This window comes from Ailuropoda melanoleuca, chromosome 14 (assembly GCF_002007445.2).
Source record: "Ailuropoda melanoleuca isolate Jingjing chromosome 14, ASM200744v2, whole genome shotgun sequence".
In the NCBI taxonomy this organism is placed as follows: Eukaryota; Metazoa; Chordata; class Mammalia; order Carnivora; family Ursidae; genus Ailuropoda; species Ailuropoda melanoleuca.
Window position 1 is genome coordinate 67667009 of NC_048231.1, and position 21752 is coordinate 67688760.

Sequence of the window (21752 nt, forward strand, 5' to 3'; positions counted from 1 at the left end):
TGGCCTCTTTCGTTTTTTTGCTGATATAAAATTCACAACATTGTGGATCTCCCATGTATACCAGGGATACAGTCATTCATTCATTCATTCGTATATATGTACATATGTAGATATACGTATGTATGCATGTATGAATATCTATATATTCATGTATCTTATATGCATGCATATATATGTTTATGTATATGTATCCATATATGTGTGCATGTATCTGTGTTTCTGTGTGTATTCCATTAGACAGTGGGGACATGTCCAAAATATTTTTTAGATAATCACATCTCTATTTTTGGTTACACTGAAATAGTTGAGGAGCAATATCCTTATGTGTCCTTCTAGATTAAAGAACATGTGAATCACTTCAATTAAAAAAGTATTTCAATTAAAATTGATTAATATTTGTAAATTATACCCAAATACATTAACTGAAATTTTAGCAGTGACATAGAATATAGGTTTTCCCCCCTAATATACATTAAACCACCTCTACAACTAGAAAATGATTGAATTTATAACCTTATAGCATTTTTATCATTTAAAGAATACTAAAGAANAAATAAATAAATAAATAAATAAATAAATAAATAAAGAATACTAAAGAAAGTAACCAATATTTACAGTACTTAATACAGAGTTACTCTCTCTACAAGCTGTGAAGTACAAGAAATCCAGTGGGTAGTTTCATCTAAAAGTTAATCATAAGGCACCAAATGCATACAAAATTATTTATTACGGGAATAACTTTTCTTAGCTCTCCATTTCACTCAAATCAATTGTAAAATTTCCAAAATCTACCTCTTTTACAACACAGATAATGTTTGCCTTAAAGACAAAGTCAGGAATTTTTATTTTGAAAAATTAGTAAATTAAATCACAAATGATACTGAGGAGGGAAAAACCTTCTATACTTATAATGCACACACCAAGAACTGTTATGTAGTTTGGGTTTTTTTTAAGTTTTTTAAAAATTTATTTTTTTAAAGTTAACATGCATAAAAGGAAACTGCGAAACACAAGAAGCAAAGAACAAAGTCATCTGTAATCACAAACAGTTTACAGTTTGACTGCTAGGTCCCATGTGTGTATCTATATAACTAAGCATTTTAATGTAATTAAGATCATACAGTTATGTATCGTGATTTTTTACACAACACGAATTTTTATCATTTTAAAGTCCCAAAACTATGAGTATTTTGATAATCAAGAAATACTACTCGAACTCAATTTGAAAGAAAAAAAAATGAAATCCTGCCTTACTTGGTGACAAAAATGTCATAAAAGACAAAAATGGCAACAGTCCTCTAGATAACAATATTGGCAAAATTACAATTAAAATGCATTCTCTTCATGTTCAATTAAAAATGAGACAAAGTAACAGAGTACACAAAGTATAATGTTTCTGAAAGACTTCATTATCCAGTCTATACTATTAGCAAGGGATTATGTTGTTATTGAATCACTCAGTATCTTCCTATAGTGTAGCCAAAAGTGATGTATGTACATTAAGAGTTATCATTTAAATGTAAATATGAACACACCCACATACATCTCTCCCTCTATACTTCCTTCTGCCCCTCTGCTGCCAACCTAATTAGTCCTTACATTTATTTCTCAGAGACAGTTTAACAATTCCATGTTCAAGATGCTTCTTTTCTATCAATTATAACAAAAAGAAACTTATAAATTGGTTAATTCACTGGCTGTACATTTCATCATACGTTCTACCTCAGGATATCTGAAAAACTTAGATGTTACAAATAATGAACCTTTTCCACAATAAACACAGGTACTTTACAAAAACACACATACAGACCTATGGTTATAATTTAAAACCGTCTTCAGGATATGGAGATACTAGTAAAAAGCCCTTCCCTCCACCCTTCCTCTGCTCCCTCCACCATTTCAATGACTAAGTACAGGAATACATCTCATTCCAAGAGGTAGATTAACAGACACCCCCCCCCAGAATAGTCCTTCCTAAAAACTAACAAAAGGACATTTATTATAACAGTACTATTTTACCATTCCTACTTTTTATATATTTTGGACATTAGGACTTGTTTATCCTTTAATACACAGCAGTGTTAACTATAGTGCACTTACAGAACAATGGTTAGACCATCTGAACTTGGCTAAAGGCTCATGGGTACAGAATGCTTCTCTCCTCACTCCCTTCCCTGCCCAACCCACACCCTGCCACCCAGTGAACAGTCAGCATCTCTCCAGGACATCAACCTTAACAATTCCATTCCCAAAATACAACCATTCTTATGAATTAACAGAATACTTAAAGTGTTACTTTAACTCTATGCCTTTAACAAATACTCAACGTTTAAATATCTAGAAGACTAGATTTTTCAAGTAAGGTTTGCCCACTATATACACAGCAGCATTGAAGGAAGGAACATTCTGGCCTAGAGCCCTCCCTTTTCCCATCTCTGTCAACCCAGGAGAAAGTGTAAGTATCTGTAACCCTTAGAGGGAATTTTAACAAGGGAATTTTAACAATTTGACTTCCTCTAGTTGTTTGCAGAACAATCCTTTCTGTAAATTTAAACACAGCGAACACAATGTTTACTACTTTTTCATAGACTGGAAACCTTTTTAACATCTAAAAACATGAGATGTTGTAAATTAGGACTCATTTGTCCCTTATATGCAACATATACACGACTAAGTAAAACAAAATGCATACATACATACGGGACAATGGTTAATCCTTCTAGCTATAAACATTCTGATATTAAACTCTTTGTGCTTTCTTCTCCTTCCTCCCTGAACAAGCACAAATATTTATACAATGCGTACTGCTCTGAGGGGTGGTATGATTATGTTTAAGGTGATATTTAAAATTATTTTAGATTTAAAGAAACAATGTGTAACATCAACAGCATTTAAAGTTTTAACATTAGGTAAAAGGTAAGAATAGTATAAATTCAGATCTTAAAATGTGAACAGTTGCCATACAAGTTCCTGTGGACAATAACTCTGCAAGATTAATGATATGAAAGCCAATAAATTAAATTAATGGAAACAGTGTTGTTAAAAAAGTGAGTTAATTTTGGAGAATGTAAAAATGCAGGCAAATCATCCCTACCAGAAATACATGGGATAGGATTCTTGCTTGAACCTCTAATACTACACCATAATTCAACTTTTACTATTTTTCCATCACAATATTATTTTGTTAAAATGAACAGTTATGTTAATATTTAAATTTCAGAAATACCATAGCTTTGATTAAAATACTTAAAAACTGAAAACATCATAAATGTTCAATAATAAAGTTCTAAGAAACTCTCAATTATTAAAATTACATTGTAAAATATAAGATAATTTTGAATAAGATTTTATATAAGTAGAAAAATGTCATCAATTACTGTATGCATATGATAATACAGTTTTTAAATATAGCACAGAGCCTGCTTATGCACAGCAAAATGTTAGCGGTGACCACAGCTGGCTAGTGAAGTCATAGATCAATATTTCCTTTACTCACATGAGTATATTCTAAACTCTGAGTCATGCACATTAAATATTTGTGCTATTCAAAAAGTGCCTTAAAGAAATGTTAGCTAACAGTTTGTATAATGAATCTTACCAGATTTTCTAGGGGTTGTAAGGAAGAAAATAGGATCCCTTAGTAATTTCAGTGTAGTGTGGTGGTGAAAACTGACTGGAAATTATTTAGTGGGAATGCAGGAGAGAAATCTGAGAGAGTGAATACAGAAAATCCTTTAAATAACTTTTGCTTCAAAGTGTAACAAGAAATGCAACTATAGTTCTTAAGGAAAGATTTAAAAACAAAAACAAAAACATTGCGCATTTGAAACAGAGAAGTGAAAGGTAAAAAGGAATAGAATAAGCCTAGAGGAATAAGAAGAAAATAAATCGTTAACTGTAAAAGCATACGTTAATATTTTAGAAGTTGGAAATTGTAGTGTTATGAAATCTAGGGGCCACCTCTTATTATTTATTCCATTTATAAAAATTTGAAAATCTAATTAAAAAGTGAAAAATACATATAATTAATTAGAAATAAGAGATAAAAGTCTAAGACAGCATTCTATATTATATCAAAATCATTTCAAAATCTTAATCCACTTGGATTATTTCTAGGGCCATTAAAAAATTGTAAATTAACCTTAAGAAGAAATATATAACCTGGTAAGACCAATCATGTGATGAAATAAAAAAACTGTCCAAGACAAATAAACAATAATTCTAACAATCAAAAAATATAAAAGCACCAGAGTTATATTTTCACCAAAGGGTTTTATCAAACTTTCAAGAAAAAGTTATTTAAATCCATATTAATTCCTCAGGTAATAAGAAAGGAAGAAAAGCTTCACAATTCATTTTTTAAAGCTAGTATAATCCTGATAAGAAAATCTATCAAATACAGCACAAATTAAGAACACTGGAATACAGACTAACTTATGAATATGGATGCAAAATCTTAAATAAAATACTTGCAAATCAAACTCAGCAGTAAATTAAAGGAACAATAAACCATAACCAAGCAGAATCATCTCAAGAATTTAAAAAAGATTTAATATTAATATAATACATCACTTCAATAGGTCAAATGAGAAACTCTTCAGAATCTTCACAGATGCTCACAAAGTGACATCTATTCCTGGTAAACAGTTTTTTATAACCTGAGTATATTTTTTAAATATTAAACACGAAAATGAGCATATATTTGAAATCAACATTTAGATAACATTAAGCACTTCTTTAAAATAAGAAATGAAATAAAGTCAATTTCATTGATTTTAAAAATATTTTAGAAATATGCCACACTGAGTTTGAAATCTTATGATGAAAAAATTAGCAATATGTACTTTTATGTATATTATCACATTTTATCCATATATAATAATATTGAGTATTTTATAATGAAAGAATATAAAAAAATTGCTTTGTAGTTTGGTTCTACCACTTAATAGCTTTGTGTCCATGAAGAATTTACTCTGCCTCTTAAGACTAGTTTCTTATTTGGTGATAGTAATAATTATGCATATGATTAGTAATAATTATTTGATTACCTTTTTAAAGAAATAAATTGCTTAATTCAGAAGACTTTAAGGTAAAATATGAATCAAAAAGTAGAATTTGCTGGATGTTTTGTGGTAGCAGGATTTACACTACTATATAGTATGTAGACCAATAAGGTAGTAATAAATAATAAATTTCTACTAACAAAATCAATATTCAAAAATGAAAACATAAACATATATGCAAAAGCCATTCACTTATTTACAACCTTCACCTGCAATCTGATTTTTTTTTTAAAGTTTTGTGTACCTGCCACTGGTCAGTAAAATATGAAAATCACAAAGGGTTTCTACATCTTTAAAAGTCATTTTTTATTACCTAATGAAATGACTGGATAAAATGAAATACAGATGGCTGTTTTTTTACTATCACAAGAAACTAAGAGCTGCAGATGATGATGTTCTAAAAAAATTCTGAACTATGGCAGTAGTAGACTTCAAAGAAAACATGAGAAAAGAATTTATAGAAAATCTGTACTTTTGTATTTAAGAAGAATTTGATTTGACAATATTTTTAAAGTACTTAATCAATTTCAGGATGTTTTCTGGCCTACAAAAGCTACTGTTTATAGAAATGAGAAAGAAAAATGTGTTTTCATAGATACAATTCCAACACAAATTAGAAAAAGTGCACATTAATGAAGTACAGACTAAATTGGAAGCATGATATGCCTTGAAATTTTAAAAAATCAGTTAGGTTGTATGTGCAATTAGGCAGCACAAATCTTTTACTTTTCTTTTGAGCTAGAAGTTTCAACTGCATACCAAAAAATAATGCATGGAAGTGATGCACATCATTGCTTTTAATTGAGTGCTTAACATGCGCTCTTTGAAAACCTAGCTTAAAGGTTTTTATAATGAGCAAAATGCAGGAAAAAAATTAATATATCTAAACTTCATCATGTTCTGATTTTCCCCAGGAAGTATGATAGTCCCCAAATGATTTCTATAATTGAAAAAGATTACTAACCTTATAAAATATGTTCATAACATCTCATAGAAAATAACATTTTGTTATGAAGGGCCACATGTGCCATTTTAGAGATGATCAAAGAAATAAAAAACTGATTGTAGGCTTAGTGAATGAATTTTCCATTTTTGAAGTTATTTTATTAACAATGATATTCCTTAAGATGACAAATTTCAGCTGATCAGGAAATTGAGAACATAATTATTTGATAACACTGTATAATATTTTTAAAATTTTTATTGGTTGTGCTATATTCCCCTGATGCTTATAGTAGTCCCTGGAAAGAAATTTTATGTAAGAAAGCTACAGGCATTAGAAAACTACATGCATTATTTTAAATCTTCACAGATTATCTGAATGTATGCACTATACACTCCACACCTCACAAAATTCTTTCCAAGCTCACAAGGTGATACGTTTCTTTTTCTCCATTTATTTTTCCTTCTTTCTTTCCTTTCCTTCTTCCTTCTTCTTATCTTCCCTTCCTTCCCTCCTTTCCTTCCTTCCTTTTCTTTCATTTATTCACTGGTTAACTCACTCATTCAAAAAGCCTGAAATGCCTTTTCTTGAGTGCCTAATACGGCATTTCATTGAGTACCTAATATAGGACAGATACTGTGCATGTTCCACAGAGGAAACAAAAATCACAGTGTACCTCTTATCATTGAAAACCGTATAGTCTAAAAAGAAGTAGACAAGTAATCACTGACTTTAAGTGTTGTAAGTATTAGTATGGAGGTAAACATAGAGTGCAATTAGAGACCAAAGCAGACAGAAAAAAGTGAAGAGACTGTTTTACCAACGATTTTAGCCCTTCTAAGCTGAAGTTTAAAATGAGAGGATTTATGAGGTGCCTGGGTGGCTCGGTTGGCTAAGCATCTGACTCCTGATTTCGTCTCAGGTCATGATCTCAGGGTCCTGACACTAAGCCCCTCGCTGGGCTCCAGAAAGGTGTGGAGCCTGTGTAAGATTCTTTCTTCCTCTCCCTCTGCTCCTCCCCTCACTGCTCACAAGCGTGCATGTGCTCTCTCTTAAAAAAATAAAAAATAAATAAAGGAAATGAGAGGATTCAGCCAGACAATGGGAGGATGAGTGAGTTGAATACTGACTTTATAATTAGAGGGTACTGTATTTATGAAAAGATAGAATAAAGAAAGAACTTGGCACATTCTGGCCTCTTGGGGTTTTTCCAGGTAGCTAGAGAACAGAGTTAGAGGGAAAAGATACTTCTATTACTATCGACTTAAGATCAATTTCTCCCAGTTCGCTATTTCTATGTCATCCCTTCTGGCACTTTGGCCCACTGTGTTTTAGTTTAGTGTTTTAAACCTTGCCTATTTCTGGATTCTTTTACATTGCCTATGCAGCGGTGTAAGTCATGCCCATATTAAGTCAGGTGCGTATTCCCTACAATGCATAAAAGAGAACAAAATATAGACATTTTCAGGGAAACAAAATTTTGAAAATACCAAATCTAGCTCACTAAGAAAGCTTGTAAAAGATACACTTTAGTAACAAGAAAAAAATAATGCAATAGGAGTGTCTGATAAACAAAGAGTTGTGTGCAAAATGTTACACTGGGAAAAAATATAATCAAACATTTATTGTGTAAACTAATAAAAATTATCTTAATATGGCAATTATTAAATAAAGCATAACATGATGGAAGATTAGCTACACAATAAGAAAAATCATAAGGTCCTTAAACTGTTCAAGGAGTTAAAGATGTTGATTAAGCTTCATAATCAGTGAAATATGCATTCCAAAATTCTAATAATTTATAGCTTAAAATGTGAAAATAAAATATATCATAAGCAAAAACGTAATTCTAAACATTCAAAATTTAGTTTCATCTAAAACATAGCTACAAACTATATAAAGCAGAAAATAACAGAAAAATGGAAAAAATAAGAAAGAAATCCACTATCACATTGAAATGCTTTAATCCAGCTGTCAGTAATTTATACGTCGGTCAGAAAATAAATCAGAAATATAAAAGATTTAAATAACAGAATTAACACAGTTTACAAAATGAACTTGTTTAGGATTGCATCCCACTACCAGAAAAAAGATTTTTCCTAAATAAAATATTAATGCAAATTACCCATGTAATAGGACAAAAATTAAGCCTTCACAATACCTACCATATAGACTACATTTATGAATAAATCAGAATTACATTAAGAATTTATTTTTAAAAATAACTTTAAAATTCAGTGGAGATATAAGGGTTAATTTGTCTAAGACTAATCTCAGGTTGATTTTCCAGAGAGTTTGCCTTCTATAAAGTTCCAAGGAAACTGGCTGAGGTTCAATTTAGAAAAACTACCCAAATAAATGGACAGATAGATCATGTTTATGTTTAGGTATCCCCATCATAAAGATCTCATTTTTCCATCACACAATCCATAAATGAATATGATTCCAATCATAATTCCAATAAAACTCCTGAAGGAAATGAGTAAGATAACACTGAAATTTATATGGAAGGTCAAAGATCAAGAACAACCTAAAACTCATAAAGAAATGTAAGACTGAGGGATTCGCCATAATAGATAATCAAAACTCATTATAGAAAGCATCATGTAAATATGAGAAGCCAAATTTCAAAACATTTAGAATAAAACACCAGAGAATATTATTTGACCTCAAGGTAGAAAAAATTATTCTTAAACTCAGAAAAGCCCAAAGGTCAAAGGAAAGTATTTATAACTTTTACTACATTAAAACTGAAGTTTCTCTTCATCAGAAGTTACCATAAAGAAATGAAAGAAGAACGGATAAACATATTTTAACATATGTAACTTTAAAATATTTAGTATTGATAATATTCAACAAATTCTAACAAATCAGTCAAAATATAATCACTCAACAGATGGGGAAAAATCGTGAGAAGCACAAAAAAAGGAAATATAAATGACCTCCAAAAAGCCATCAAAACATGCTTAGTCTCACTCTTGATTATGGATTAATTTTAAAAATTTAATGAGACAATTAGAGTATATAGATAGAAATATACTATAATATTATAATAGAAATATTATAATAGAAAGTGGCAATAAAAAAACATGTAGTTTTAAATCTAAGTGGGAAAGCCAAATGGTTCAGAATGTGTATATTATTGCTTTGTACTATAGTATTATTTCTTTTTACCATTTTATCAATTCTTTTTACTATTATTTCTTTTACTATAGTAAATGAGATGTGGCAGAAGAGGAAGGCAGGAAGATGAGTCAAAAGGGAGAGTGATACTATGCCAGAGAGGACTCAACCCCCCATTCCTGATTTAAAGATATAAGGGAATTACCAGCCTGGGATGCAAGCAGCCTCTGAAAGCTGAGAATGATCCCAGGCTGACAGCGAGTGAAACAATGACTTTGGTTCTAAAAGCACAGAAACTGAGTCCTGCCAAAACTGAAATGAGCCTGAGAGCAGATTAATCCTAGAATCTCCAGAAAGAAATGCAGGGCAGCAGATAGCTTGATTTCAGTCTTAGAAGACCCAGATCACAGGAACCAACTAGGACATGACCCAAAGAAATTTTGAGATAATAAATGGGGGTTGTTCAAGCTGCTAAGATTCTGGTAATCTGTTATGCATTAAGAGAAAACCAATATAGACAGAAAAATGGCTAACTGCTATTTCATTACTGACAGTAAGTTTTAACAGCTATGGCTTAAAACTAAAATCAGTATTTTTTTTTATTTTTAAATAGGAAAACCCACCATTTTTGATAAAGCAGATAATTCCTTTCTTGATGTCTTTTTTTCCTTCAATGCTTCACTCACTGCTTCTTCATTCTCCACAATACTAACACTAACATTTTCTACTGCTGCAGAGTAGTGACTATATAGATTGTTAAGTTCCTCTCTCTCTCTCCTAAGAGGAAAAACACAGTTGGTTTTATTCACAATGAAAGGAAAATCATGTTTAAAATTATATGTAAATTAGTTTCTGACTTAACAATATAAATCAATGGAATTTACCTATTCCTAACATTTCTCCCATCCCAAAGCAACTCCTTAAAAGTACAATTTAAGATCAAGAAAGTAAATGGTGAGAAAAAATTCACCACATGTATTTATGTTTCCAACAGAAAAAAACTGAGAGAAAAGTGATTTCCAAATTATTTAAAATAAATCACCTTTTGATTTGATTTTAGGTGACGGAGTTAAAGCACCTTTGATTCAGAGGGTGAGCAGTACAGGGATGGAAAGGCAAGACAAAAAGGAGAGAAAAAAAAAGAAGACAGGATGTAGAAGTGAAAAGACCGCACATTATTAAAGCCCTAGTTTACTGTTCTGTCTTTCTCGGTCTTAGAGGTAAAATGGAGGAAACTGCAGCTTAGAAAAACAACAGGTTAACTAAAATATAAATTGCCAAGGAATATTTTGTTCTTCTGTGATCTTCCACAAAGAAAGCCAGAGCTAAACTGTGATCCACATAATCCTATACCTTCTCTGGTAGGTAGAAATCACCTTCCAAATATAAAAGCCCCTTTAGACACTGGTGTTACAGTTTAACACACATAAAAACTATGGTGAGAAAATTACCATTTCCATAATGTGTCAGCAAGAAATATAGATAACTCCACCTGGAAGTAGCCCAGGTTCTCACGCACGAACCCTGATTTTAGGAATAGAGTCAAACGAAACTGAAAGATATAACCTCACTATGGAAACGAAAGTTAAAACAATAAACAAATAAGCAAAAAGATTCTTCTTTACCCTTCCACGTCTAGAGAGTATAGATCTCCCTCTCAGAATTCCAGAAGCCAAGTAGATAATGAGAGGTGGGGAAGCTCAGCATTCAAAATATATGTTTGGTATTATTTCTTTCTTTTGAAATTAACTTTTCTTTTTCCAATGGTATCTATTTCTCCCCAGTCCAGATAATGAACTATATATAGATTCTGACTAAGAAGTGGACAACTGCCCAGTGACACTGAATTCAGGAACTAAGTATTATTTTAATTGTCTCATCCCAATTTCCTAAAGTTGATGCCACCAATTCCTCAGCCTTTAATGGATTTTTCAGGATAAAAGTTAGCTACCAGTGCCCCCAGACACTAGTAGTTTTGATGTTATCACTCTCATATATGCTAAATCAGAATAAATTTAGAAGAATAAAATGGGAAGAATCATCTATCTGTTAAGAGTTACAATGTAGAGCAATCGAGATACTAAAGACCATATGCTGTATGTATGCTTCCATTCATATGGATTTCACGAACAGGCAAAACTAAGTCTGGTGATAGAAGTCAGAATGAAGGGGCACCTGGGTGGCACAGGGGTTTAGCGTCTGCCTTTGGCTCAGGGCGTGATCCCGGCGTTATGGGATCGAGCCCCACATCAGGCTCCCCCGCTATGAGCCTGCTTCTTCTCTCCCACTCCCCCTGCTTGTGTTCCCTCTCTCACTGGCTGTCTCTATCTCTGTCAAATAAATAAATAAAATCTTTAAAAAAAAAAAAAGGAAGTCAGAATGAAGATGACCTCTTTGGGGTGGAAGGGGCCATTGGTATAGACTGGGAAAGAGAACAAGAGAAACTTCTAAGTAAGCTGAAAACTTCTAAATCTTAATCAGGGGCATGCTTACATAAGTGTATACGTATTTTAAAAAGCATCAGTGTATACACTTGATAGCACATATAATCACGTTTCTGTGTATTAATTCTAAACAATTAAAAAATAGTAAAGAACAATAAACACATCTCCAAAATTTTATTTAATAAATAACTTACGACTCCTCTAATACTTACAGGAGACCTTTAAGAAATTACACTTAGATGAAAAGAAAATCATCAAAGAAGGATTTATATGACATAATAAAAAATGTAAGTGTAGGAATTAATGCAAATGTACCCTCATGTTTATATATTAGTTACAAAAACCACTAGCTAATTTTTATATTCAAAATTGAGAAGGAAAAATTTTAGAAAATGTTACAAAATGGAAAACATTGTATTTGTAATTAATATGGGATCTGTCTTGTGCCAGATAGAAGAATGAAATGCTGATACATGTACAAATGTATATATATGGAGACAGATAAATGATTAAAATAGAAATAGAAACATGATTGATAGCTTCAAGATATACAAAGTGAAAAAGAGTGTGGAAAATTCCTCACCCAGTCCTATATCTACTTCCTTTGCCCTATAACTCTGTAGGATTCTCCAACTCTAACTTGGAGTTTAGCCATTTGATTTGCCATTGCCATTTGGATTTTAGCAAATGGGATGCCAGCAGTTCATGTGTGACTGTGCTTGCTTGCTCACTCCTCTCCTATTACCATGCAAACGTCGCTAACCAACTGGAGAGGGTATTGCCAAATCTCCCCAGTTGTCTCAGCTAAGACTTTCCTACATCAGCAGAAAGCTAGCCAAACCCCACAAAAATAAACGAACAAACAAATAAAGGAGTATACTGACTGTATTAAGAAGATAATGATCAGATTTTACAAAAAAGCACAGAAATCACTTATATGTGACCTGGAAGAATCAATCTAAAATAAAGCCAAACAGAAACACTTCTAACTAAATAAATAAAATGAGATCTGCCAGTGAAGTTCTAATCAGGATGAATCTTTTAGAATATCAAGATCAAGAAAAAATATACTTTAAAAGATGATATATTAAGGGGATTAAATAATGCATATGTATGGGGTGCCTGGGAGGCTCAGTCGGTTAAGCATCTGCCTTCAGTTCAGGTCATGATCCCAGGGTCCTGGGATTGAGCCCCGCATTGGGCTCTCTGCTCAGCAATGAGTCGGCTTCTCCTCTGCCTCTGGCCTCCCTCTCCCTCTGTGCTCTCTCTCTCTCACTTGCTCTCTCTCAAGTAAATAATAAAGAAAAATCTTTTAAAAAAATAATGCATATATATACACACACACACACATATATATATGCACACATATATATATGAAAATACACAATGAGAATAGAAAAGCTATAAAATCATATGCCCTTAATATAGCCTAGAAATATATAAAGAAAATGCTGACAGCATTATAAAAATAAGTTAACTAGCATAAGATTTTTAAATATTTCTGTCAGAAAATGATAGAAATGATAGATCAAGTAAACGAAAATAAGTAAAACACTCCTTGTTATCACACTCCTGGTTGTTAGCAGGTTGATTTTCAAGGGTTGTTGGTCTAGATTGTGTCCTTGCCATGTGGGCTTCTCTATAGAGCATCTCAAAACATGGCAGCTAAATTCATTGGAGCAAATAAGCAATAGAACAAGAAAGTACTAGCAAGACAAAAGTCACAGTTCTTACAATCTAATCATAAAGATGACATTTCATTACTTTTACTTTACTCTATTAGAAGGAACTCTCTGGATCTAGCCCACATGCAAGGGGAGGTGACTTTAGGAGAGTTTATCAAAAGACAGATATCACTGAAAGTCATTTCAGAAGCTGCTAAGCAACCACAGAGCTCTTTGGTAATTTGCAGTTTTCATAGCTGGAGGTTTGTGAGGTGATACCTATGGCTTTTACAGTAGATGCAGAATACAACAGAATTATACACCAGAAGAAAGTCTTCAGAAGGTTTGAAAATGTATATGATAAAATGATCAAGAGTCATGGAAGATACAGTAAGAAAAACTAATATGTGTTGGAGTCATAGAAGAAATAGAAAATGGGACCAAGGCATTGTTTGAAAAGAGTATGATTGAAAATGCCCAGGGATAATGATAATTATAATGCACAGATTCAGTAATACCAGAAGAATAACGAATCTCAACAGAATAAATAAAAATTGATCCACACCAGAAGTATCTATAAAATTAACAAACTTTCAAAATCAAGAGATGATCTTAAAAGCACAGAATAGTTGCATAGCATCCGTCAAAAGGCCAATATATTTCTTTTTTTTTTTAAGATTTTATTTATTTATTCGACAGAGATAGAGACAGCCAGTGAGAGAGGGAACACAAGCAGGGGGAGTGGGAGAGGAAGAAGCAGGCTCACTATTAGCGGAGGAGCCTGATGAGGGGCTCGATCCCATAACGCCGGGATCACGCCCTGAGCCGAAGGCAGACGCCCAACCGCTGTGCCACCCAGGCGCCCCGAAAGGCCAATATATTTCTTAACAGCAAAAATGAAAATTAGATTATAGAATGATATATTTAACATATTAAAGGTCAATTAAAAATCAAGAAATCTATGAAAATAAAAAATATCCTTTAGGGGACGCCTAGGTGGCTCAGTTGGTTAAGCTTCTGCCTTCAGCTCAGGTCATGAACCCAGGGCCCCGGGATTGAGCCCCCATTGGTCTCCCTGCTCAGTGGGGAGTCTGCTTCTCCCTCTCCCTCTGCTCCTCACTGCCCCATTCGTACTCTCTCTCTCTCTCAAATAAATAAAATATTCAAACGAAAGAAAGAAAGAAAGAAAGAAAGAGAAAAAGAAAAATGAACAAACAACAATATTCTCATGGGTTATAAAAATGAAATAGTCCACAACAACAATAAATATTTAATTCAGTGGGAATGTGTTAACGACAGTAAAAATTTTCATAAGTCCTCTTCTTGTCTAGCATGTTAAAAGTGTCTTTGGAGTTTGATCACCTAGTTTGTATATGGTAGTTAATAGGATTTCCTACAAAAAGAACAGGACCAAATTATAACTGCCAAAATAGAAAAGGAAAAAAAAGAAAAACCTAATGTAAAAGAAGTCAAAAATGAATAAAAAAAATAAAACATATGGGGGCAAATACATGGTGGTTTAAATCCAAATGTATTAGTGATTTATGAATGCATTTAATGGTCCACCTTTAAAAATGTTTTCAACTGATAAAAAAATCTATCTAAATAATGTTTGCAAGAGATGTGTATAAAACATAAGGACTCAAAAATACTGAAATTTCAAAACTGAAAATATCTCCCAGATAAACATCAAAAAACAAAGCTAATGAAGCTATATTACTATCTTAATTGAGTTTAAGGCAAAAAGTATTCCAAGAATCAATTCACAATGATTAATAAGGTTAGTCATCCTCCAGAAAGATATAACAACTTTAAACTTGTAAGAACCTGAGAGAACTTCAAAATATAAGGCAAAAACTGATGGCATTAAAAAAAAAAAAGAGGTAGAGAGACACATCATTATAGTAGGTGATTTTACCACACTTTTCTCAATAATAGAAAAAGTAGTAAAAATCAGTAATGATAAGGAACACTGTTTCTTAAACATCACCTTGGGATCTTTTAAAAATGCAGACTCTCATTCAATAGGTCTGAATTGCAAAAATTCTACATTTTGAAGAAGCACCTAGGTAAAGCTGATATTGTTGGTCCATTGACCGCACTTGAAATAGCAAGGGTACACAAAGATTAACCTTTACAAATAGTAAACTTGACCTAATGAAACAGTAATCAACAGTACATTCAATAAGTAAAGTACATAAGAAATATTTACTAAAAAAAACAAAAAAAATAAGAACAACCCAAGCCACTGAGCCAAAAATGAAGACTCAGTAATTTTCATGGATTGAAACTATATGTTCCCTGACCAAAACACAAATTCAGCTAGAAAGTATTAATAAAAAGACAACTATAAAATTAGAAATCATCATGAAAATTTTTTTTAAAATGTATTTTTTAATAGCCCATGCATCAAAAAAAAAATCAAAATGAAAATTAGAAAATACATGTAGGGGCGCCTGGGTGGCACAGCGGTTAAGCGTCTGCCTTCGGCTCAGGGCGTGATCCCGGCGTTATGGGATCGAGCCCCACGTCAGGCTCCTCTGCTGTGAGCCTGCTTCTTCCTCTCCCACTCCCCCTGCTTGTGTTCCCTCTCTCACTGGCTGTCTCTATCTCTGTCAAATAAATAAATAAAATCTTTAAAAAAAAAAAAAAAGGAAAGAAAATACATGTAACTGAATGACATATAACAAATCAGGTGAGCTACATAAGTGATTGACTTATTAACTAATAGACAATATTTAAAATATGCATTGTATGTGAGGCAACATAAACATAATGGATATTATCTAGATCATAGAACTATGTATAAAAATTTTGTGTTCTTCATTTTCTTTATATTTACTTGAATTCAGCTCCACAATGAGTAAGATTTTTTCTATCTAAATCATTAATCAATTTGAACAAATAAAAACTTTATTATGATACACTATACCATAAAGAACTTAGAGTGAACAAGAGTAATTAGAAGAATTTCATATAACACAAATACATCAGAAATGTAATAAAAACACTCCAATCACTAAAATGCAAAATAATGTCTATATATATTTTAAAATACTCCATTTTATTAGAAATCAAACAAATGCAAATTGAAATACCTGGATGCTATTTATAATTAATACATGGTTACATAATTTGTTTTTAATAATATCCCATGCTGGAGATTTTTTTTAAATAGTCACTTTTGCACATACATAGACAGCAGTGATATATATTTATTATACACCTTTATAGGCAATTTGATGATATGTATGAAGAACTTTAAAATGACACAGAGAGGCTGGGAAGATGGCAGGGTAGGATGCTGAGCTTGCCTCCTCCCATGCATAAAACTAGCTAACACTTACATCAGTGTAAATAACCCAGAAAATGACTTGAAGACTGGTAGAACGAACTCCACAACTAAAGGTAAAGAAAAAGCCACATCCAGGAAGGTAGGAAGGGCGGAGACAGGGATTTGGAGCCAAACAGACCATGGCCATCTGAGGCAGGGAAGGAGCCAGTCGCATGGAAAAGGGCAAGAAACAGACTATCACACTGGGGAGTCCTCATGGGAAGACAAATCCCCATCATTTGGCTTTGACACAAACAGGGGCCGAATCCAGTGAGTTCTTAGAAGTAGTGGGATTTAAGCCCAGGATTTTATTTTATTTTTTTTAATTAAAGATTTTATTTATTTATTTGAGAGAGCGAGAGCACAAGCAGGGTGAAGGGCAGATGGAGAAGCCGACTTCCCCACTGAGCAGGGAGTCCAATGTGGGACTCTATCCCGGGACTCCATGATCATGACCTGAGCCAAAGGCAGATGCTTAACCAACTCTGCCACCCAGGCACCCCTGAGCCTGGAACTTTAAAACTCAGCAGGCTCTGCTATGAGACAGCCTGGAGGGCAATAGGAAGCTGAGCCCCTGCCCTTAAAGAGATAGCAGGATAAACAGCCACCAAGGATATAGCAAGGAAGCAGCAGTTTAAAAAATGTCTGGGGCATACAGGAAGGAGAGTTATTTACTCATATCACAGCATGTATCATAGAAGCAGGGATAGCAGGGAAACCTTTTCAGAAATGAGCTGGCAGCCATCATTTCCCTCCCCTGCCCTGCAGTATAAACACATGGCCACCTACAGGAATCAGCACAGCAACAATGCTCCCTACCTAACTTACCTATACAAGCCCTAGCCCCTCTAACTACAGCAGATCTGTCCCTTCTACTCATGCTTTTCGTGCCCCTACACTATGGGGCCTTTCCCCCAGAATACTGGTATAAACCCAGCCAAAACCATGTCACCCACCCATGCATTTTGTGGGGCCTGGATTCTAGCAGCAGGGTTGGCAGGTCTCATTTTGCAAGCAGACCAGCGTGCACCTTGTTAAAATGCACTCCATCTAGCTGGGACCAAATACTACCCACAAAAAGCAAAGAGAGCTTCTGCAAATGACTAGACTGAAGGAAAGAGTGGCCAGAATACAACAGCAGGGCACAGGCAACTCGCATAAGAGGCACTCCTGAAGTGCCAGGTCCTGGGGAATACTGCCCTGCAGGGCACTGCAGGACCTTGTCTTCATAAGGCCATTATCTTCAAGAGTTAGACAAAATGAGGAGACAGAGGAATATGTTCCAAATGAAAGAATAGGACAAAATTACAGCAAGACACCTAAGGGAAACCATATAAGTAATATGGTTAGTAGAGAATTTAAGGTAATGACTATGAAGATACCCACTGAACTTGAGAAAAGAGTGGAGAACATCAGTGAGGCCCTTAACAAAGAGATAAAAAAGAACCAATCAGAGATGAAGAACACAATAATTGAAATTAAAAATACACTTAATAGAATAAATAGTAGCCAGAGGAAGCAGAGGAACAAATTAATGACCTGGAAGACAGAGTAGTGGAAAACAAGCTGAGCAAGTGAGAGAAAAAAGAATTATACAAATTAAGAACAAACTTATGGAATTCAGTGACTCCATCAAGCATATTAACATTTGCATTATCAAGATCCCAGAAGAAGAGAGAGAAAAGGGCGCAGAAAATTTATTTGAAGAAAGAATAGCTGGAAACAGATATCCAGATCCAGAAGGCAAAGAGATCCCCCAACAAAATCAACCCAAGGAGGATCACACCAAGACACATAGTAATTAAAAAGACAAAAAGTAGTAATAAAGAACGAATTTTAAAAGCACCAAGAGAAAAGAAGACAGTTATATACAAGGGAAACCCTATAAGGCTATCAGCAAATGTTTCAGCAACAAACTGTACAGGCCAGAAGGAGTAAAATGATATATTCAAAGTGGTGAGAGGGAAAAATCTGCATCCAAGAATACTCTATCAAGAAAGGCTATCATTCGGGGCGCCTGGGTGGCTCAGTCGTTAAGTGTCTGCCTTCGGCTCAGGTCATGATCCCAGCGTTCTGGGATGGAGCCCTGCATCAGGCTCCCTGCTCGGCGGGAAGCCTGCTTCTCCCTCTCCCACTCCCCCTGCTTGTGTTCCCTCTCTCACTGCCTCTCTCTCTGTCAAATAAATAAATAAAATCTTAAAAAAAGAAAAAAAAAAGAAAGGCTATCATTCAGAATAGCGGCAGAGACAAAGAGTTTCTCAGAGCAACAAAAACTAAAGGAGTCATGACCACTAAACCAGCCCTATAAGAAATATTAAGGAGGACTCTCTGAGTTGGGAGGGAAGACCATAAGTGAAAGTATGAAAAATAGAAAACACAAAAGCAGTAAAAATAAGTGCATCCATAAAAATCAGTCAAGGGATTTACAAAATAAAAAGACATAAAATATGACACCATATACCTAAAAGCTGGGGGAGAGAGGAGTAAAGAATGGGTTCCAACTTAAGCAACCATCAACTTAATATACATTGCTATATGGAGAAGATGTTATATAAAAACTTAATGGCACCCCAAAATAAAAAAAAAAACAGTAAAAACTATGAAAGAGAGCAAGAGAAGAAAGGATCAGGGAAAAACTACAAAAACAACCACAAAACAAGTAGCAAAATGGCACTATATACATATCTATCAATAATTACTTTGACTATAAATGGACTAAATACTCCCAAAAAAGGGGGGGGGAGTGACAGAGAGGATAAAAAAAATAAGATCCATCTATATGCCATCTATAGGAGACTCATTTTGGAGCTAAAGACACATGCAGATTAAAAGTGAGGGGATGGAGAAACATTTATCATGCAAATGGATGTCAAAAGAAAGCTGGGGTAGCAATACTTGTAACAGACAAAACAGATTTTTAAACAAAGACTATATTAAGAGACAAAGAAGGGCACTATATAATAATAAAGGGGACAATCCAAGAAGATATAACATTGTAAATATTTATGTACTCAACATGGGAATACCCAAATACATAAAGCAGTCAATAAAAAAACTGAAAGGTATTAATTGATAGTAATACAATAATAGTAGGGGACTTTAATACTCTACTTATGTCAGTGGACAGATCATGCAAACAGAAAATCAACAGGGAAAAAGTGGTTTTGAATGACATACTGGACTAGATGGACTTAACATTCCATCCTAAAACAGCAAAATACACATTCAAGTCAAGTGCACACAAATATTTTCCAAAATAGATCACATATTAGGCTATAAAACAAGTATAAAGAAATTTAAAAAAAACATCTAAGTGATACTGTACATCTTTTCTGACCACAATCCTATGAAACTAGAAATCAAACACAAGAAAAAATCTTGCAAGACTACAAATATATGGAGGCTAAATAACATGCTACTAAACAAAGAATGGATCAACCAAGAAATCAAAAAAGAAATAAATAATTACATGGAAACAAATGAAAATAAAAACAAAAGGATCTAAATCTTTGGGATGCAGCAAAAATGGATTGAAGAGGGAAGTTTATAGCAATACAGGCCTACCTCAAGCAGCAAGAAAAAAAAATCAAATAACCTAACGTTACACCTAAAGGAGCTAGAAAAAGAATAACAAACTTAAAACCAGGAGAAGAAAAGAAAGAAGAAAGACTAAAGCAGAAATAAATGTAGAGAATCTAATAAAACAGTAGAACAGATCAATGAAACCAGGAACTGGTTTTTGAAAAGATTGACAAAATTGATAAACCTCCAGGCAGACTCATTAAAAAAAGAGAGAGAGAGAGGACTCAAAAAAGCAAAATCACAAATTAAAGAGGTGAAATAACAACCAACACCACAGAAATACAAACAATTGAATGAGAATGTTATGAAAAATTGTACGCCAACAAATTGGACAACCTAGAAGAAATTGATAAATTCCTAGAAACATATAACCTACCATAACTGAATCAGGAAGAAATAAAAAATTTGAACAGACTGATTACCGGCAATGAAATTGGATCAGTAATCAAAAAACTTCCAACAAACAGAAGTCCAGGACCAGACAGCTTCAGAAGTGAATTCTACTAAACATTTGAAGAAGAGTTAATACCTAATCTTCTCAAACTACTGCAAAAAAAATAGGAGAGGAAGGAAAACTTCCAAATTCATTCTATGAGGCCAGCATTACCCTAATACCAATACCAAATAAAGGTACCAAAAAAAAAAAAAGTGTATCCAAAACAGTGTATCCATAAAAATCAGTCAAACCCACCCCCCCCACCAAAAAAATAAACAGAATTACAGGCCAATATCACTGATAAACGTAGATGCAAAAGTTCTCAATAAAATACTAGCAAACCGAATCCAACAATACAGTAAAAAAAAGCCATTTACCACAATCAAGTGGGATTTATTCTCAGGATGCAAGGGTGGTCCAATATTAAAAAATCAATCAACATGATACATCACATCAATAAGAGAAAGGAAAAAACCATTTCAATAGAAGCAGAAAAAGTATTTGAGAAAGTACAACATCATGCATGATAAAAACCCTCAACAAAGTAAGTTTAGAGGGAACATACCTTAACATAATAAAGGCCTTATATGAAAAACCCAGAGAAAACATCATACTCATCAGGGAAAAACTGAGAGCTTTTCACATATGGTCAGGAACAAGACAAGGATGTCCACTCTTATCACCTCCATTCAACACAGTACTGGAAGTCCAAGCCATAGCAATCAGACAACAAAAAGAAATAAAAGGCATCCAAATTTTTAAGGAAGAAGTAAAACTTTCACTGTTTGCAGATAACATGATACAATTTGTAGAAAACCCTGAAAACTCCCCGAAAAACTACTAGTTCTGATAAATGAATTCAGTAAAGTCACAGTATACAAAAATCAATGTGCAGAAATCTATTACATTTCTTTTTTTTTTCTTATTTCAAGTTTTTCTTTAAACTCTAGTTAGTTAACATACATTTCTATACACTAAAAATGAAGCAGAAAAAGGAGAAATTAAGAAAATGATCCCATCCATAACTGCCCCCAAAATAATAAGATATCTAAGAATAAACTTAACCAAAGAAGAGAAAGAGAAAACTATAAGACACTGATGAAAGAAACTGAAGATAACACCAAAAAATGGACAGACATTCCATGCTCATGGATTGGAAAATC

General features: G+C 33.4%; 1 protein-coding gene across 1 annotated transcript in view; it reads right to left on the reverse strand.

The window, feature by feature from the left end:
- The window catches only part of CCDC178 (coiled-coil domain containing 178), a 343537-nt gene that overhangs the window by 289899 nt on the left and 31886 nt on the right, over positions 1-21752 (reverse strand). The window contains 1 exon segment of the mRNA XM_034642198.1: positions 9753-9906. Within this exon segment, the coding sequence (XP_034498089.1) occupies positions 9753-9906 (154 nt within the window).